The sequence below is a fragment of the Macaca fascicularis genome, chromosome 7, assembly GCF_037993035.2.
Source record: "Macaca fascicularis isolate 582-1 chromosome 7, T2T-MFA8v1.1".
NCBI lineage: Eukaryota > Metazoa > Chordata > Mammalia > Primates > Cercopithecidae > Macaca > Macaca fascicularis.
Genome location: NC_088381.1, coordinates 57,308,193 through 57,325,533, shown reverse-complemented (window position 1 = coordinate 57,325,533; position 17,341 = coordinate 57,308,193). Strand labels below are relative to the sequence as shown.

General features: G+C 41.9%; 1 protein-coding gene across 9 annotated transcripts in view; it reads left to right on the top strand.

The window, feature by feature from the left end:
• Positions 1-178: 178 nt before the first annotated feature.
• The window catches only part of MTHFS (methenyltetrahydrofolate synthetase), a 51,667-nt gene continuing 34,504 nt past the window's right edge, over positions 179-17,341 (top strand). For 2 of the 9 annotated variants that reach the window (XM_005560231.5, XM_073996504.1), the window contains exons 1-2: positions 1,798-1,940; positions 9,144-9,405. In XM_005560231.5, coding sequence (XP_005560288.1) covers positions 1,824-1,940; positions 9,144-9,405 — 379 coding nt within the window. In that variant the 5' untranslated portion in view covers positions 1,798-1,823. Of the gene's footprint in view, positions 412-1,428; positions 1,522-1,797; positions 2,022-2,139; positions 3,458-5,578; positions 5,833-9,143; positions 9,406-17,341 lie in introns of those variants that run through there. The other 7 variants (XM_065548272.2, XM_065548274.2, XM_045395888.3 and 4 more) reach the window with 7 other exon arrangements.

The window sequence follows — 17,341 nt, the reverse complement described above, 5'->3', positions numbered from 1 at the left end:
TATGCCATTTTTGTCTTCATTTTTGGAGTCTGCCTGGAAATTCAGCCAAAGGGTAAAGCTCAACACAGGAGCCAGGCAATTAATTATGGGATGATGATTAGGAAGGGGGTATCTTTTCTGCAGACTTTTAAGGTGTGCCCATTACCCAAAAGTCCTCCGTGTCACTAGGCTAGAATGCAGACTAGACTGAGAAGCAGACTCAGGCTAGAAGCAGACTCAGGTCGCCTTCCCTCTTCCCTCCTTCCTTTCTTCTTTCCCATGCTGTCTGCAGTTTCCAGTGCCCCTGGCTGCTTAGAGTTTCCACTGATGCCTCCTTCCCAGCCTTCTCTCTCTGGCTTGCCATTTGGGGTTGATGGATATGGCAACCTGGTATGCAGGATACTCTGCGATATTCTGAACAAAGAAAATTAGGTAAGTGATTCAACGTGGAGCTAATGCTAATTTTTTTTTTTTTTTTTTTGGTAAAAATGAACAGATTAGAAAATTATGTAGTTTGTTAGACCTCGTGTTCTAATTTTTAGGTCAGCAAATCTGATTGCAATATGTATACGCTATATCTGCCTGGCCTTCCCTTCTTCTTACAACACAATCCCCCTGGGACTTGCATTACCTTTCCCCGGAAGCTGTTGATAGATTCCATAAAGAAGCCAGATCTCCCCTCTCAAGCCATGTGCATTCTCGCCGGGCACTTTTATGCTTTACTTAGGAGGTGTGATTCTTAACGGTGGGGATTAGGACACTGGGGCTGTCAGTAGGGAAGTAGTTTTGGAAGAGGCAGCTCTGGTTTTAGGAAGTCACATCTGAGAGGCAATCTGAGGCGCCTGTCTACTGGGAGCAGTTCAAGACTTCACAGTTTCTTTTACCTCTTCCTGCGAGTGCCTCACCCACCCCCTAAACTGCTTTCAGTTTTAATTCATTTTTGTGTTTTAATCAGAGCTGAGTGGTGGGAATGAACAGTCACTGATGGTTAACAGGAAGTACCTATATGGGCACTATGACCTGGAATACATTCACACTAGAATCCACAAAATTTGGCTTTTACACTACAGTTACTGCTTTAACAATATTCCCAACTATGTATCATCTATACATTCATCACATAAGGACATTTCCATCAACCACTGTGGTCTCTTAAGATTATAATGGAACTGAAAAATTCCTAATACCTACTGATGTGGTAGCCAACCAACACATTACCTTTTCTGTGTTTAGATGCACAAGTATCATGGTGCTACAATTGCCTACAGTATTTGGTACAAAATACGCTGTACAGGTGTGTAGCATAGGTGTGTAGTAACTTTGTAACTACACTCTTTATGTTTGCACCAGAAGGAAATCGGGGCATCTGTCAGACATATCCCTGGAGTTAAGCGACTCGTGACGATTTCGCTACTTGTCCTGCCTTGCCCTTCTGGCCCCTGAAGTCCCAGTACTCAACAGTACACGAGATGCCAGGCACCGTGGGTACTGCCGGCCGTCTTTACCATCCCCGCCAGTGGCGCTGCCGCCTCCGCGGTTCGGGTGAGGGCTCGGGCTCGGGCTCAGGGAGGTCAGGCGGCAGGGCAGCGACGGCGCCTCGCCAGAGCTCCCGGTAGCCAGGGAGGGCGGGCCGGACCACCGGCGGCCGCACGAGGGCTGGCTCCCAATGGCCGGAGGCCAGGCAAGCGCGCGGCGCGCCGAGGGCCCGCGTCCCGGAAGCGGGGTGGGGGCGCTTCCCCGAGTCCCGACCCGCCCCTAGGCCGCGGATCCACCTGGGAGCGGCCAGGGGCGGAGACCAAACCCCAGGGCGCCGAGGGTGGGATTGGACTGGGCTTGGGCGTGAGATGGCGGCGGCAGCGGTGAGCAGCGCCAAGCGGAGCCTGCGAGGAGAGCTGAAGCAGCGTCTGCGGGCGATGAGCGCCGAAGAGAGGCTACGTCAGTCCCGCGTACTGACCCAGAAGGTGCGAGGCCGCCTGTAGCGGAAGCCGCGGCGGACAGACTCTCTGAACGCCTGGCGGCCAGCGATTGCTAATCCGTGCCTGGTCAGTGCAGGCGCAGGGCTAGGCCCTCCCGGCACGCGCACGTTTCCCCTCAGGCGCGCGCACGTTTCCCCTCCCGGCGTCCGCACGCCCGTTCCTGGCGCGCGCCCGTCCCCTGGTCGTAGTCTGGCTGTTCTTCGCACTGTGGCGGAGAGGGGGCCCGGTAGTGAAAGTTGTGGGGCTAAAGAGCGAGAGGACGGCAGGGGTTGACAGATTTATCTCTGGGAGGGGAGTTCGTTTGCATGGGTGGCACCTTTGGTGCTCGAAAACTCCTCCGCGGGGATGACGGTACTGTGGTGAGAGCAGGGTGAGAACAGAAAGTTGTGGTAGAGGAGATGGGTGAACTCTTGAGTGCCCAGGTTCCCTCAGTGAGTCCTAAAGTTAATGAGCTACCAGTCAGACTCCAGTTACTTTAGTAAAATGGCCAGAGAAAGATGCAGGTGCTTCAGACAAGGGAACACCAAAAAAAGTGTGGAGATGCCAAAGGTCAGAACTCAGATGTTGACTGCACTTCACTAAGCATATGGAGGGGTAAGGCTGTGTCTCAGTAGCTCCAGGGCCTAGGCCTTTCCTGTCTCAGAGTTGGTCAACATTAAATGCTTTTTGTTGAGTGAATGAAAGGAAGACGTGGCTGTCATACCCAGGCTTCCCCAGAACATAGGAAACAGAAGAGAGAAATGAGAGGAATAAGTGAGAGTCCCTGTTTGTTGGTTAGCAGACCTCTGTTTTATTATTTTCACCGACTGCACTGCTATGTATTTTTAGTCTGTCTATGTAATATCAGTTTTCTTATCAATAAAATGGGAGTCATATCCTGTCTTGAAGGCATGTTCTAAAGAGTTTTTGGGGACTCATTTTTGTTAGACACCAGAGGAAGAAAAATTTAATGTCCCCTGAATAAGTACGTATGTGTAATTCTGTTGTAAGTCAAACTGATGATCTGTCTTCCCAGCATCATGCCTCAGAGACACCAGTGGATATTTGGAGACTTGATGTTCCTTGGAATTAGTTATACCATCAGGCTTTCGTAATTACCCCTCACTATTCTATTATCCGTTATTTGCTCAAATTCAAGGTGCCAATGGGTTAAAGCAGTAAATCAGATATACTTATTTCACCCCTCTCTTCATCTATGTAGGTGTGCATGAGGGAATCTGTACAGATGTTAATTCGGTCGTTCAAACAATTATTTTAGCTATTATGAGGAAGCATTGCTGGGTGTTTTAGTATATGTAAAGGATATACACTCTTGTCTATATCTAGTTGTTTAAAATTTAGCTAATTTATTCACATATGTTGAACACCTAAGTAGTGCACACTTGGCTATGTACTGGGTTGTGGACATGAAAAAGATGATTGTTGCTCTAAAGGAGCAGATAGCCTCAAAGAGGAAACAGACATGAATAAAGAATTGCATTGAAGCCAGATCTATGATAAAGGTAAACACCAATATTGTGGAAATGTAGCCTTGGGGAGGGGGAATTGGAAAGCTTTCTATTGCAAAATGTTGAGGTGAATTTTGGAGAACAAGATGAATTTTTTCAGGTGAAGGGAAAGATGGGATAGGGGAGTGTGAGTAGGGATATTTAGGCAAGAGATGACAGGATACAGTTTAGCATGGGCGTTGGAACTACACAGATCTGGGTTTAATCTGGCGCCACTGTCTTTTAACTGTATATCCTTGGACAGGTCTCATAATCTCTCAGAACCCTTGGTTCCTTGTCTATAAAATGGATAATATCACTCTTGTAGGTCGATTGTGAGAGTTAAAGAAGTGTGTAAAGGGATGTATTCAGTGCTTTACCTATTTTTTGATATGTCCTTTAGGAAGGGTATACTGCCAGCATTTGGGTAATGGGTTGAGGAATGAAGAAAAAAAAAAATGGAGACCAGTAAGGGGCTGTTGTGCCAATTCAAGTGAAAGATGAAAAAGATGCAAACCAGAGCATGGGCAGTGAAGATAGGGGGAAAGGAGGCAAATGGGAGACTGTTAAGTGAGAAACAGCAGTACTTGGCAACTGATTGGAAGAGGTTAGAGAATACTGGAAGGGGAGGAGAGTCACCTATGATTCCAAAATTTAGAGCTGGGTATAATGGTGTTTAACCTTGGGCATAAAGAATGTAGGAAGTGGAACAAATTTTGGAGGAGCATGGGGGAAATAAAGATGAATTCAGTTTCTAATCTTCTATGTTGTCTTTGTCCATAGAAGATTAGAATTCATAAACTATAGATGGGAATAGTGGCTACATAGATACAGAGTCACTAACAGCAATAGAATGACAACTGAGAGCTGGCATTAAAGGAGGAGAGAGAAAAATTAAAAAGCAGACCCATGACCCTCAGTGATAAATACATTTTACTCTGTACAAACAAATATACACATACAAGGAACATGTTACAGCTCTTACCACATACAATGAAATGTAATATTTTCTTTTTTTTTCGAGACAGAGTCTTGCTCTGTCACCCAGGCTGGAGTGCGGTGGCATGATCTCAGCTCACTGCAACCTCCGCCACCCACGTTCAAGCGATTCTCCTGCCTCAGCCTCCCAAGTAGCTGGGATTACAGGCAGGTGCCACCATGCCCAGCTAATTTTTCTATTTTTAGTAGAGACGGGGTTTCACCATGTTGGCCAGGGTGGTCTCGAACTCGACCTCATGATCTTCCCGCTTCTGGCTCTCAAAGTGCTGGGATTACAGGCGTGAGCCCCTGTGCCTGACTCGAACTTTAATATTTGCTATTCTATTTCATTTAAAAATTATAGCCTGCTATTGATTTCATGACTAACCAATGGATCATCTCTGGAAACATCAGTGTACTGTGTAGTGTTTTGCCATAGTGAATGCTCAATAAAGGTGTTAAATGATGTCTTTCATTTAGAAAAGCATATTTATTCTTATTGTCATTGTACCTTTTTATAACTTAGAAATTTATCAGAGAAGTAATTTAAATGGTGAAGAAATTCAGCTTTATGTCATATCTTGATTCTCTAACTAATAAGATGAGGAAATTAGTGTCCCTTTACTCACTATGTTTTCTACTCCCTCTGTCAGTTTCTGACATTTATATTGTTATGTTGTCAAGTTTTGTAATTTTTCATTTTTTGAGACAGAGTCTTACTCTGTCACCCAGGCTGGAGTGCAGTGGCGCAATCTCGGCTCACTGCAACTTCTGCCTCTCGGGTTCAGGGAGTTCTGTGCCTCAGCCTCCCGAGTAGCTGGGATTACAGACGCCCGCCACCACGCTCGACTAATTTTTGTATTTTTAGTAGAGACAGGGTTTCACCATCTTGGCCAGGCTGATGTTGAACTCCTGACCTCATCACCCACCCGCCTCAGCCTCCCGAAGTGCTGGGATTACAGGCATGAGCCACCACACCCGGCCAGGTTTTGTAATATTTAAACTTTGCTCTGTAACTATAATGAGTCTACTCAGCAGTATTTGTGACCGATTTCCAAACTTGAGATTTCAGTAAATAGTATTTACAGTAAACAGTATTTACAAAAATATGTAAAGCACTGAATACATACCTTGTATTTTTTTTTTTCTTTTTTTTAGATGGACTCTCGCTCTGTCTCCAGGCTGGAGTGCAGTGGCACAATCTTGGCTCACTGCAACCTCTGCCTCCCGGGTTCAAGTGATTCTCTTGGCTCAGCCTCCCGAGTAGCTGGGACTACAGGCGTGCACCACTACGCCCAGCTAATTTTTGTATTCTTAGTAGAGACAGGGTTTCACCATGTTGGCCAGGATGGTCTTAACCTCTTGACCTCGTGATCCACCCACCTTGGCCTCCCAAAGTGCCAGGATTACAGGTATGAGCCACCGCGCCCAGCTGTATTTTTGTTCTATAGATGGTATTCATCACAGAACCAAGTTGTATGATTGAATATGTAAGAAAAGACATGACTTTATGTCACTAGATATGTGTAACTAGGAAGGTAATGCTTCAAGTGTTAGTACCAAAGCTTTTCTCTTTTCCTCCATAATTGCTCAAAATCATTTTCTGTTTTACTTTGTTCCCATTTGGAGCATATTTCTATTTTTCCAGGAGCTTCTGATTGCCTTTATTTTTCTTTTTTTGACAAATCAAGAATATCTGTTTGTCTTATCAATATATTCTTTTTCATCGTCTGTTAAAATAAATCCACTCTCTTTTTGAAAACACTCCAGCCCCTTGCTTCTTCTGGTCTGGTTGCCTTCGGCCCATTGCACTGCCATTGCCCTGGGGTTCCTCCTTACTCCACTTCTGAGTTAGGGCCGCTTTTTGAGTCTAGTATCTTTGTCTCTCTTGGATTCTTTTCCTTTCATCTTATTAGAGTATATCTTCAGATAATTTTTTTTGAGAAAGTATCTATGGGGGTGGTAAACTTTTAAATATACATTAGGAAATGTTTTACCCTCATACTAGATTGATAGTTTGAATTTCAAAATTAAAATTATTTTCCTTGTTCTGCTCAGCACCCATGGCCCCCATTCAATATGGAGACTAGTGTTTTTCTTTTACTTTTTTTTTTTTTTTGAGATAGAGTTTTGCTCTTGTTGCCCAGGCTTGAGTGTTATGGCATGATCTTGGCTCAATTTCTGCCTCCTGGGTTCAAGGGATTCTTCTGCCTCAGCCTCTCAAGTATCTGGGACTACAGGCATGTGCCACGACGCCCGGCTAATTTTGTATTTTTAGTAGAGACAGAGTTTTACCATGTTGGTCAGGCTGGCCTCGAACTCCCGACCTCAGATGATCTACCCGCCTCCGCCTCCAAAAGTGCTGGGATTACAGGTGTGAGCCAAGTATATCTTCTTTGATTATTTCTTTTTCCTTTGTGCCTTTTTGGAACTCTTGTTAATCAGATAATAAAAATCATAGATTGATCTTCTGTATTTCTTAACATTTTTTTCATTTTTCCTATTTTTGTCTTTTCCCCTACTCCAAGGCTGTCTCCTAAGTTGTTTAATTTTGCTAATCACAATTTTAGTTTCCATTGATTATTTCATGATTCCCTGATTGCTTCCTCCCCAGCAGTCTATTGTTATTTTAGAAATGCAATTATCTTCTTGAGTTTGTCTGAGAAAACTAATTAGAATTTCAAAAAATTATCTCTCCTCTTTGTCCGTTTTTTCTCCCCTTCCTGTTTTTTTTTTTTTTCATCCTTCTATTTTGTATTTTGACTTTTCAAAATGTTTGATGATCCTTTATTGTCTGTGCATAGTTGTGAATGAAGGTGTCTTAGCTAATGGGGATTTCCTCTGCCTTTTATAGTTGCTTTGGGATTTCAAGGGAGGAATGGATTCTGCCTGACCTGCACCCTTATTCTCTGAGTGTTGTGATCTGCTGCTGTTTTGTCAGCAAAATACTGTCCCATCCACTCTTTGTCTTACAGAAATTAGGTCTCTGTTCCCTTGTTCTCAGTACTCTAATGGATTTTCTTTTTTGTGCTTCTTTACCGTCACATTAATGGGATTTGAGGAAGGAAGATAAATATGTATGCACAGTCTCACACTGAATGTTAACTGATGTTTATTACTGCTTATTCAACTCTCGATCTTCTATATTCTGCTGTAAAAAGAGCAAAAAGGATACTTAACTTTCTCATATAGTAGTTGGATGCCCAAAGCCCCAGGCCTGCCCAGGTCTAGGTTTCACATTTCCTTTCTTTGCGCATTTCAGGCCTCAAAACAATTTTGTAAATTTTCAGGATGTAAGAGTTAGCTTTCTTTCTTAGACTGGTTTGATGTGCTCTATCTACTTGATTTCTGTGTTTCCTTTTTTATTAGTAACAACTTGACTTTCTATTCCTGTATTTTTTTGCTAGTCATATTTATAAGCTACTTCTATAGCTTACAATTATATAATAATAACAAAAGTATTAAAAAGTCTGATAAAGAATAAGAAAAGTATTCTTTTCTTTTTAGTTTGGCAAACAGGGAAGAACAGAAAAGGAAGGGAAAAAAAAGAGAGCTGGCCAGGCGCAGTGGCTCACACCTGTAATCCCAGCACTTTGGGAGGTCCAGGTGGGTGGATCAGTTGAGCTCAGAAGTTTGAGACCAGCCTGAGCAACATGGTGAAACCCTGTCTCCAGAAAAAAAATACGAAAAATCAGCCAGACATAGTGGTTGCACCTGTGGTCCCAGCTACTCTGGCGGCTGAGGCAGGAGGATTGCCTGAGCCTAAGAGGCAGAGGTTGCAGATTGTGCCACTGCACTCCAGCCTGGGGAACGGAGGGAGACCCTGTCTATATATTTAAAAAAAAAAAAAAAAAAAAAAAAAGCAAAGGAAAAGGGAGAGTGAAGGACTAACTTCTGAGTCTGGATAAGTTCCTGAGATTGTTGACATTTCTATGATGAGCAAAGCTCAGTTCCCTTCTCTTGCCTGATGGATGATTCAATTGAAAATGATTTCTTTCATCAGGATCTGCTCCCACCCCATAATTGTGAATATTTTGATATTCATTTGAACAGGTGAATTTTAGGAAATGGGATGGGGATGGCAGAGCTAAGAGAGAATTATAAGGCATGTTCTCTGCCTTAGAGAGCTCAGTTCATGGACCGGTTAGAGATACCACATTTAGGGCACATGAAACAATTAGTGATCACTCATGACAATACATTATTGTTATATATTAACTCTAAATGTAGTAAGGGTTCGCCAGAAGTAGGAAAAATTAGGGCTTGCGTTGGACTTTAAATGGGTAGAATTTGGGAAGAGCCTGACAATCCAAGGAGTGGAGAAGCTTGTGGGAGCCAAGATTCAGAGATAAAATAAAGCAGACTCTAGGGAAAGCATGTGAAATGACCGAAGACTACTAAAATGGGTAGGTGGGGATCAAGCCTGGAATTCTCTAGATAAACAGCTTGTCTCCACAGTGACCTTTTAATGGGTTTTCACACCTACCAGAGTGGGTGTACCAGGAAGGGATAAAAGGAGCAGGTAAGTGCTGAGTCCCAATCTAAAAGTCAGGCTTCAGGATGCAATACTGTCTGACCCACTATATCACTCTGCCCCGCCCCCCTTTTTTTTCTTTTTAATATTTAAAGAAATTGGACAAGGCTGAGAGAGAAAGGAAGAACTGTTAAGGGGAGTTACTAAATATAGTCTTGGAAAATATAATTGCCATAATTTCCCATTTAGGTGATTGCCCACAGTGAGTATCAAAAGTCCAAAAGAATTTCCATCTTTCTGAGCATGCAAGATGAAATTGAGACAGAAGAGATTATCAAGGACATTTTCCAACGAGGCAAAGTCTGTTTCATCCCTCGGTATCAGTTCCAGAGCAATCACATGGATATGGTGAGACTAGAATCACCAGAGGAAATTTCTTTACTTCCCAAAACATCCTGGAATATCCCTCAGCCTGGTGAGGGTGATGTTCGGGAGGAGGCCTTGTCCACAGGTGAGTATTATGGTGTTAGGTTGTTGTTAGGTTATGACCAGTTGTTAGATCTCAGATCCACCTGTTATGTGTGGGTCAGTGGGAGTTGCTTTTCCTGTAGGAATTAATTTGTATTTTGCCTACGTTCCACGACACCTGTATTACTTGGTTTAGGATGTGATGCCTTTTGAAAACTGTGAAGTGTAAACAAATAATATTGTTGACTTCTCACATATTGTTGCCCTACCTTGTGGGCTGAATTATGTATTTTTCCTGAATCATTATTTCCTGTGGTTTCAGTTGTGGTCTGCTTGCTAATGAGCATATTATTATTAATGCTAATTAGCACTTACATCTCCAGTTCAGACCTGAAAACTATTTTCTGGACATCTCTCCTTGGATGTCACATGTGCATCTCAAACATGAGATGTTCCAAACTGAGTCATGGTCCCCTCAGCCTTGACTACCTACCATGTGTTTATCTCAGTACATGGCACCACCAGCTACCCAGCTGGCCATGCCAGAAGTCTCCAGGTCATCCTTGGCTCCCCTCTTTCTCTCATGCCCCACATGTGGTCTATTGCTAAGTCCTGATGATTTTACCTACTGCATATTTAGTGAATCTGTCCATTTCTCTCTAACCCACTGCTACTACTGCAGTCTAAGCTGACATCTCCTCCTGCCTGCATTCCTGGAAAGGCCTTTTAACTGTTCTTTCTCTCCATGTCTTGTATCTTCTCTTTCCTCTTTATTGGTTATTTAAAAATAATTGAAACAAGATTTTGAAAACACAAATCTGCCACTTCTCTCCCCTCCTTAAAGTCTTTCTGTGACTTACTATTGCCCTTAGGTTGAAGTAAACACTACTTAATGAGGTTCTTCCTGATCTTGGCCCTGCTATCTTACTATTTTCACATCTTTCTACTCCCCACTTCATAGTCTGAGTTCCAGCCACTCTGAGTATCTCTGTTTCCCAACTCCACTTTGCCTTCTCTACTGCTGGGTCTTAATACATGCTGTTTTCTGGCCAACAGATGCTTGGGAAGTTTTATCATTATGAAACAGGTAAAGAGCTGAAAGTAAAATAAGCTAAGGGTATTATTTTTTAGTATAATGCCTGAAACCCATCTTAGAGATGTATATTTTTGACTGAGACTTAGATGGTTGCAAAGAAGCCCCAGCACAACTTTATGCAGTCTTTACTCAGTTTCTGCCCCTTCCAATACAATGCCATTGCCTATACAGTCAGTATGATGGAGTGGGAGGGGAGAGGGTCAAGGACTCATAACAGTAGAGGGATTATGTACTTTGCTAGTTTAACTTTCCCTGTATTGTCTAGTCTTGGGCTTTGCTAGATGTTTAGGCACCAAAAATATATTCAGATCTACTTCCTTCATGTCCTGCATCAATAGGCCAGATGAATGTCAGCATTTTAAAACTCTTTCATATTTTCAAGGGGAAAGATTGCAAGCATTTCAAGGCAATGAGATAATAAGGGAATACAGAGTATCTTGGAGTACAGTCTAGGGTTATAGATAAGAAAAGGTGGGAAATTGTAACTACTGACTTTGCTCAAACTTAATGCAGCTACTCCAGACTTGCAGGCTTAATGGTGGAACTCAGGATACTGTCCCAATTCCCAAATACTGTTAACAGCTCCTTCAATGCTTGCATCATCTCTAATTGAAATTTTACTTGGTTTCCTCCAGTAACCAATTCCTCTAGAGGCAGCTCATTCCTTTTAGAACAGCTCTGCTCCTTCTAGAACATCTTCCTTGGGTTGAGCTAAAGTGTATCACTTTGAACTTCTGTGCATTTGTTCTAGTTCTATTCAAGTACAGCGGTGAAAAGAGTAAGGAAGAAGCATTATTTTTCCTTTTAACTTATTTGCACTTCCTGATTAGGATAATCTCAATCCAAATAAGTGAGTCAATCATTTATGTATGATTTTTTTTTTTGAGACAGAGTTTCGCTCTGTCACCCAGGCTGGAGTGCAATGGTGCGATCTCAGCTCACTGCAACTTCCGCCTGCTGGGTTCAAGCGATTCTCCTGCCTCAGCCTCCCAAGTAGCTAGGATTATAGGCATGTGCCACCATGGCCAGCTAATTTTGTATTTTTAATAGAGATGGGGTTTCACCATGTTGGTCAGGCTGATCTCGAACTCCTGACCTCAGATGATCCACCTGCCTCGGCCTCCCAAAGTGCTGGGATTATAGGCGTGAGCCACCACACTCGGCCTGTGTATGGTTTTTAGCACATTGTTTGGCACATAGGAGCTATCGAATAAATGGTAATATATTAATTTTAAGCAAGGAAGTCGGAATTATTCATTATAAGATAAACTCATTACTAGCCAAGTAGTTAATATTTTGGTAATTTTCAGCAGATATTTTTACACATCTACTTTGTGTCGGATACTATTTTAGGTCTGGAAAGATAAGGCCCTGATTTGAAGGGACTCACACTGTAGCTGATGAGACAGAAAATGAACATAAACAGAATATCCTAACCTACAGTATATGTCAAATATAAGTGTCAAATGAAAAGATACTGAATATTAAAAATAGAAATTTAGAATATGGTTCTGAATAGAAAAAAGTCCACCAAAAATACCCCACAACTGGTTGTTCATTTTTTTTTTCTCCTTTATAGCATTTATTCATGCTGTATTTGTAGTAACAGTGACTTTTTTTCCCCCATGCATTTTTCTTTGCAGATACTTGCAATCTGGGTTGCAGAGGGATAGAGGATTATACCCACAGTTTCTTGAAACTACAGTCTGGGGTCAAAGCTTGCTGCTGTTGTTTATAGAAATGTTTGAGTAGGCAGCCTCGGCTGTTTGTTGTCTCCTAACATCACCCTCTGTAATGTGGATGTCTACTTGCATCAGCAACTTAAAATGTGGCAACTTCAGTGCTTAAGCATAAATCTAGCTTTACAGTGTTTGGGACTAGCTGATCAGAGCTCAGACTGTCCTTGGTGTAGCTTTCGTTGTCTGTTTATCTTTCTTGTTTGCTCACATTATCAGAGCTTAGAAAAGAGTAAGCTTTTGTGTCCTCAGTTGCAATGATAAGTTCCTAAGCAAAAATTTCCCATGGGCTATTATTCTTGTATTATATATGTAGCAAAAGAAATAGATTGCTAAATGAAATAGAGGGTCGGATTCTTTCCCAAGTTTATCTTCAAGGTAAGGGCTACTTGGGCAATTAGATTAGGGCAGGAATTTTTCCAGTGCAAGTATATAGTCTGATTCAGCCTGGCTTAAGCAAAAATGAGATTTTATTGGCCCAGAGACTGAAAAGTTCACAGAAGGGCTGGCTGGATCAGTGGCATTAGGATCCAGTCTATCTCTGCCTTTTGGCTTTGCTTCCATTTATATCAGTTTCATTTACTGGTGCCACATGGTGGCCCATAGCAGCTCTAGGTTCCATGGCATCCTTACTGTTAGCAATAAAGAACAAGTTTGTTTCCTAATAGTCTGATAAAGTCCTGGTCCTAACTCTTCTTGACCCAAATGGGCATCTTGAAATTAATCACTATGGCCAGAGATATGAAATTGGCTGACTGGCTTAGGCCTGGGTCTTACGTGCCTGTCCTTGACCCATTCTTTGTGACCAGGAAGAAAAGAAGTGCCAATTGACTTAGACTAGGTCATATGCCCAGCTCGGCAGCCCTACCCAAACCACTGAGCTGAGAGTAGGGTGAGAGTGTTTGTTGTGTTTCCAGAACAAGGGGGAATGGATACTGGGGAGTCAAAACTAAACTCACCTCTGCTATCAATCATTTCTGAAATTCTGCAGAGTATAATAGGCTCTTTGCAGTCATAGCTTTGCCAGTGCTGATTTTTAACTTATGATCTTCTTGGAGGCTTTTGGGAATTAATATCTATGTGTAGGTACCTGAGCCATAACTCAATGATCATAATGAAGACTTTCTAGTCCTCAAAACATTTTAAAGTAATCGAGTGAGGCATCATCAAGGACAGAGTCTTTGAACTACCCTTCTAGGTTGTTCATGATCAGTACTTTTGGGAGGGTTATGATTGGTTCACTGTGAGTAGCTCAGATTGACTTCATTTCTTTCTTTCTTAGGATTGCATGGCATCTGCAAGAATATAATAAAAGATAGTGGGTATGGATTTCATCAAGGCATATTTGATGGAGTCATGATATCCTTGGGATGCTGGAGAAATTTGTATTGGCTCATAATTATTCAGAAAAGATGTGTAGAGCACTGCTCTGTGGGAGGTGTGATGGGGACATAGCAGGGAACAGCATGGACTTGGTTCCCAGTGTTGTGGAGTTAACTAGCCTGTTCTCACAGAAGCAGGTTTGTGCTGGCATGTCACAGGCTCTCTCCTTTTTGCTGTCCTGTTCAACTTTTTGTTGAACTTTTAGCTTTTTCCAGCTTTCGTTGAACACTTAGATGTCTCACTGTTCCTTATTTTCAGCATGTCGAAATTCATTCTTATTCTTTTTGTGTTTTTCATATTTCTGTTAGCAGCCCCTTTGTAGACATGGAATTATCCTTGCCTCCTTCCCACCATCCAGTTATTACCAGATTTTTCTTTGTAATGTTTTTATCACCTGTCTTTCTCTAATTCCAGTTTTGAGAGAATTCTTTGTCTACAATTTTCATTCTTTGTATCTGTTCCATTGGAGTAAACTTTAAATTGGTTTCCTGGCCATATTAACTTTTCCAAAGTACCTTTCTGTACGGGTCATCTACCCTATTCAGGCCTTCTCTGTATGCTGAATAGATCTGTGTACCTGAGCAAACAATGGTTCCTGCTGGTTGTTGCCAAAAGAAGGGACATTGGATGAAATCCAAACATTCAGGCCACTTTCTGGGCCTTACCTGCCTTTCTGCCTTAATACTTGTGCCTCCTTGGTACAGTTCCTTATTTCAGCCAAAGTGGTCTGCTGGAAGACAGTATTTCCTAGTAATGGAAAATATGGATTTCAGAATCAGACCAACCTGGATTTGGATTCTAGTTTTGCTCCTTTCTAATTGTGTTACCTTGGGAAGATCACTTAACTTCTCAGGGTTTCAGTCTTCTTACCTGTAAGTGGATTCAGACCTACCTTACGTATCTGTTATGGAGCTTAAATGAGATAATGTCTGAATAGTCTTTGACACATAGTAGGTGCTCAGTAAAAATGCACTTGTTGCTGCTGTGGCTGCTGTTGTTTTTGCTGATGTTGAGTGGTCAGGCATAGGGTAATGTTATGTGCTTTACTGTGAAAGTGATTTTGTTTATACCGTTTTCCAGGCTAGAATATATTATATGTTTCTTCAGGATAGTCTCTTCTAGTCTGGTGCTTAAGATCACTAGCTTTGGAGTCAGACTGATCTGAGTTTGAATCTGGCCTTTACCACTTGGGCAGAATTACTTAACATCTCAAAGTCCAAATTTCCCATCTGAAAATTGGAGATAATTACAGTACTGACTAACTGTGTTGTTGAGAGGATAAAGTAAGATGATATATGTAAAGTGCCTAGTACAGTTTGCCATGTAGTCAGAGATCAATACATGGTAGTTATTAACAGTAAGCAGAAATTATTTTCCCCAAACCTTCCCTGGCTGTCTACAATGTACTGGTCTCTTTCTTCCTTAATTCTTACGTACTTGGCACTTTACATATATTACCATGTTTTATTAATTCTTTTTGGAAGTATATCCCTTTTCTTTGCTGATAGACTTAGACTCTTTAGGAGCAGAAACCTTCTTCTAAATCATTTGTATCCCTGGTACATAGTCATGTGGTTTATGTGGTAGACTTTCAGTAAAGGTTTCTTGAGGTGAAGCTAACAGTTTTGAATTCAAAGAATGCCTGTGTAAATGAATAGATGATCAACACTTTATAGCTATAAAAGAAAAGCTGGATTTAAAAAACTATATGCATGTACACAGGGACACATTAAAAAGTATACCAGAGTCAGTAGTTTTATAAGGTGCTGTAACTTGTTGTTTTTAGAGACAAGGTCTCACTCTGTCGCCCAGACTGGAGTGCAGGAGTGTAATCATAGCTCACTGTAACCTTGAACTCCTGAGCTCAAGTGATCCTCCAACCCAAGCCTCCTGAGTAGCTGGGACTACACGTGCACACTACCATGCCTAACTAACTAATTTTTAAATTTTTTTGTAGAGACAGGTCTACTCTGTTGCCCAGGCTGATCTCGAACTCCTGGCCTCAAGAAATCCTCCTGCCTTGGCCTCCCAGAGAGCTGGGATTATAGGTGTGAGCCACGGCACCCAACCAACATTTTTTATATTTGTGAGTAAAGAGTTAATATCAGTCCTGGACTAAGCTGGACCTGCCTGGGGGAATATCCTTGGAACTTATCTTCTCTCAGCAGTAGTTTTTGGGAAGCCATAGAGTTGTGATAACGTGGGATGTACCTGTACCTGCCTGTTACTGTGTGCTACTATACCTGAATTGGGAGCTGTGAGTTGGCATGGAAGCCTTGGGTCTGTGGAACTAGATCTCTGCAAAAGATGGGCAGGAAATGGAGGTTGCAGCTTCTCTGCGTGAAGGTGGCCTATGTGCCCCTTGGCTCTTGCTGCACCCTGTGTGAGTGAGAAGGCAAAAGAAGCAGTGTACTGAGGTAGCTGCTGGGCTCTGGATGAGGTAAAGATGCTGAACCTGCCATATTTCCTCTTCTGTGTTCGTCTGTAAGGCTAAGTACATGGAGTAATACTTAGATTGTTTCCTGAGCCCATGTGCCAAGTCAAATCTATAACAGCTGCTGGGGCAGTACAGCCTCTGGGTTTGTTTTTTATTTTTTGGGGGCAGTGGGCAGTGCAGCTTAAATAACAGACATTTATTTTCTGACAGTCTGGGTATTTTTAATAATATTCTGTGGAGACTCTAACACCACTGGTCCCACCAGTGACTGTCAGCCTGTCTATGAGAATGTTTAATTTTTACTAAGCCTAGAAATAAGTAGTTATAAGATCCTACATGGTATGATATTTTGATATGAGTTACAGCTTATCTTCTCATTGAAAGTGTTTCTAAACCTTTAACACGTGTTTCTTTAGCTTAACAAAAATCCTCCTCACTAATTGTATTTGAACTTTTGAAATAAGTTATGACTAAAAGTAAATGAAAGCAACTGTAATTTTGGAATGTGCTTTTTCACATCGCACATGCCATTGTAGGCATTTTGGGTGACCTCCCTCTCTGGACAATAGAGAACATTGCCTCCTGAGTTAGGCACTGTGGGAGGGAGAGTGAACCCTTACTGTCCTTGCTTCATCTTCTTTGTTTTCAGATGGGATAACTGCAACCCAGGGAGGTTAAGTCACTCCCCCAAGGACACACAGGCAGTTAATGATAATGTGAGGTCACCCAGTTCTGGTTTCCACTCCAGTGCCCTTTGAAGTGCCATTTTTCTTCACACTTCATTCATTAAGATTGCTTTACTACCTAGATTTTCTTCTCTCTCCTGACAGCATACTGCATTAAAACCGTTATTCATGGAACAGGTACCCTTGGTAATTGTGTGCATGGGAACATTGTCATATTTTCCCAAGTAAGAACTTGGACTGAGTCATATGTATCTAAAAGTACACTGGTCTCAAAGTTAAGCTTTTTTTTCAGTCATTTTGTATTCAGCTAAATACACAGGAAGAACCAGCTACAGCTTTGATTTCTATCAGGGCCTTTCATTTGAATTATAAGTGCACTCACAATAGGCTTCCTTGGGCTTGTCTCAGAATTATCTATTTTATCTTTTGTAGCGGCTTTAGAATACATCCTCATTTCAGAGAATGGTAATTTACTTCTTGTTAACTCCCAGCCCATTAAGATTAAAAGATAGTTCCATAGGGGTTATGGCCTGTTATTCTTCCCAAGATGGGCTAGCCTGTTAAATGTTCTACTCAAGCATAATGATTCATTGAGTGTACTATTGAACACTTAACTATCTTTAAAAGGACTAACCCAGGTG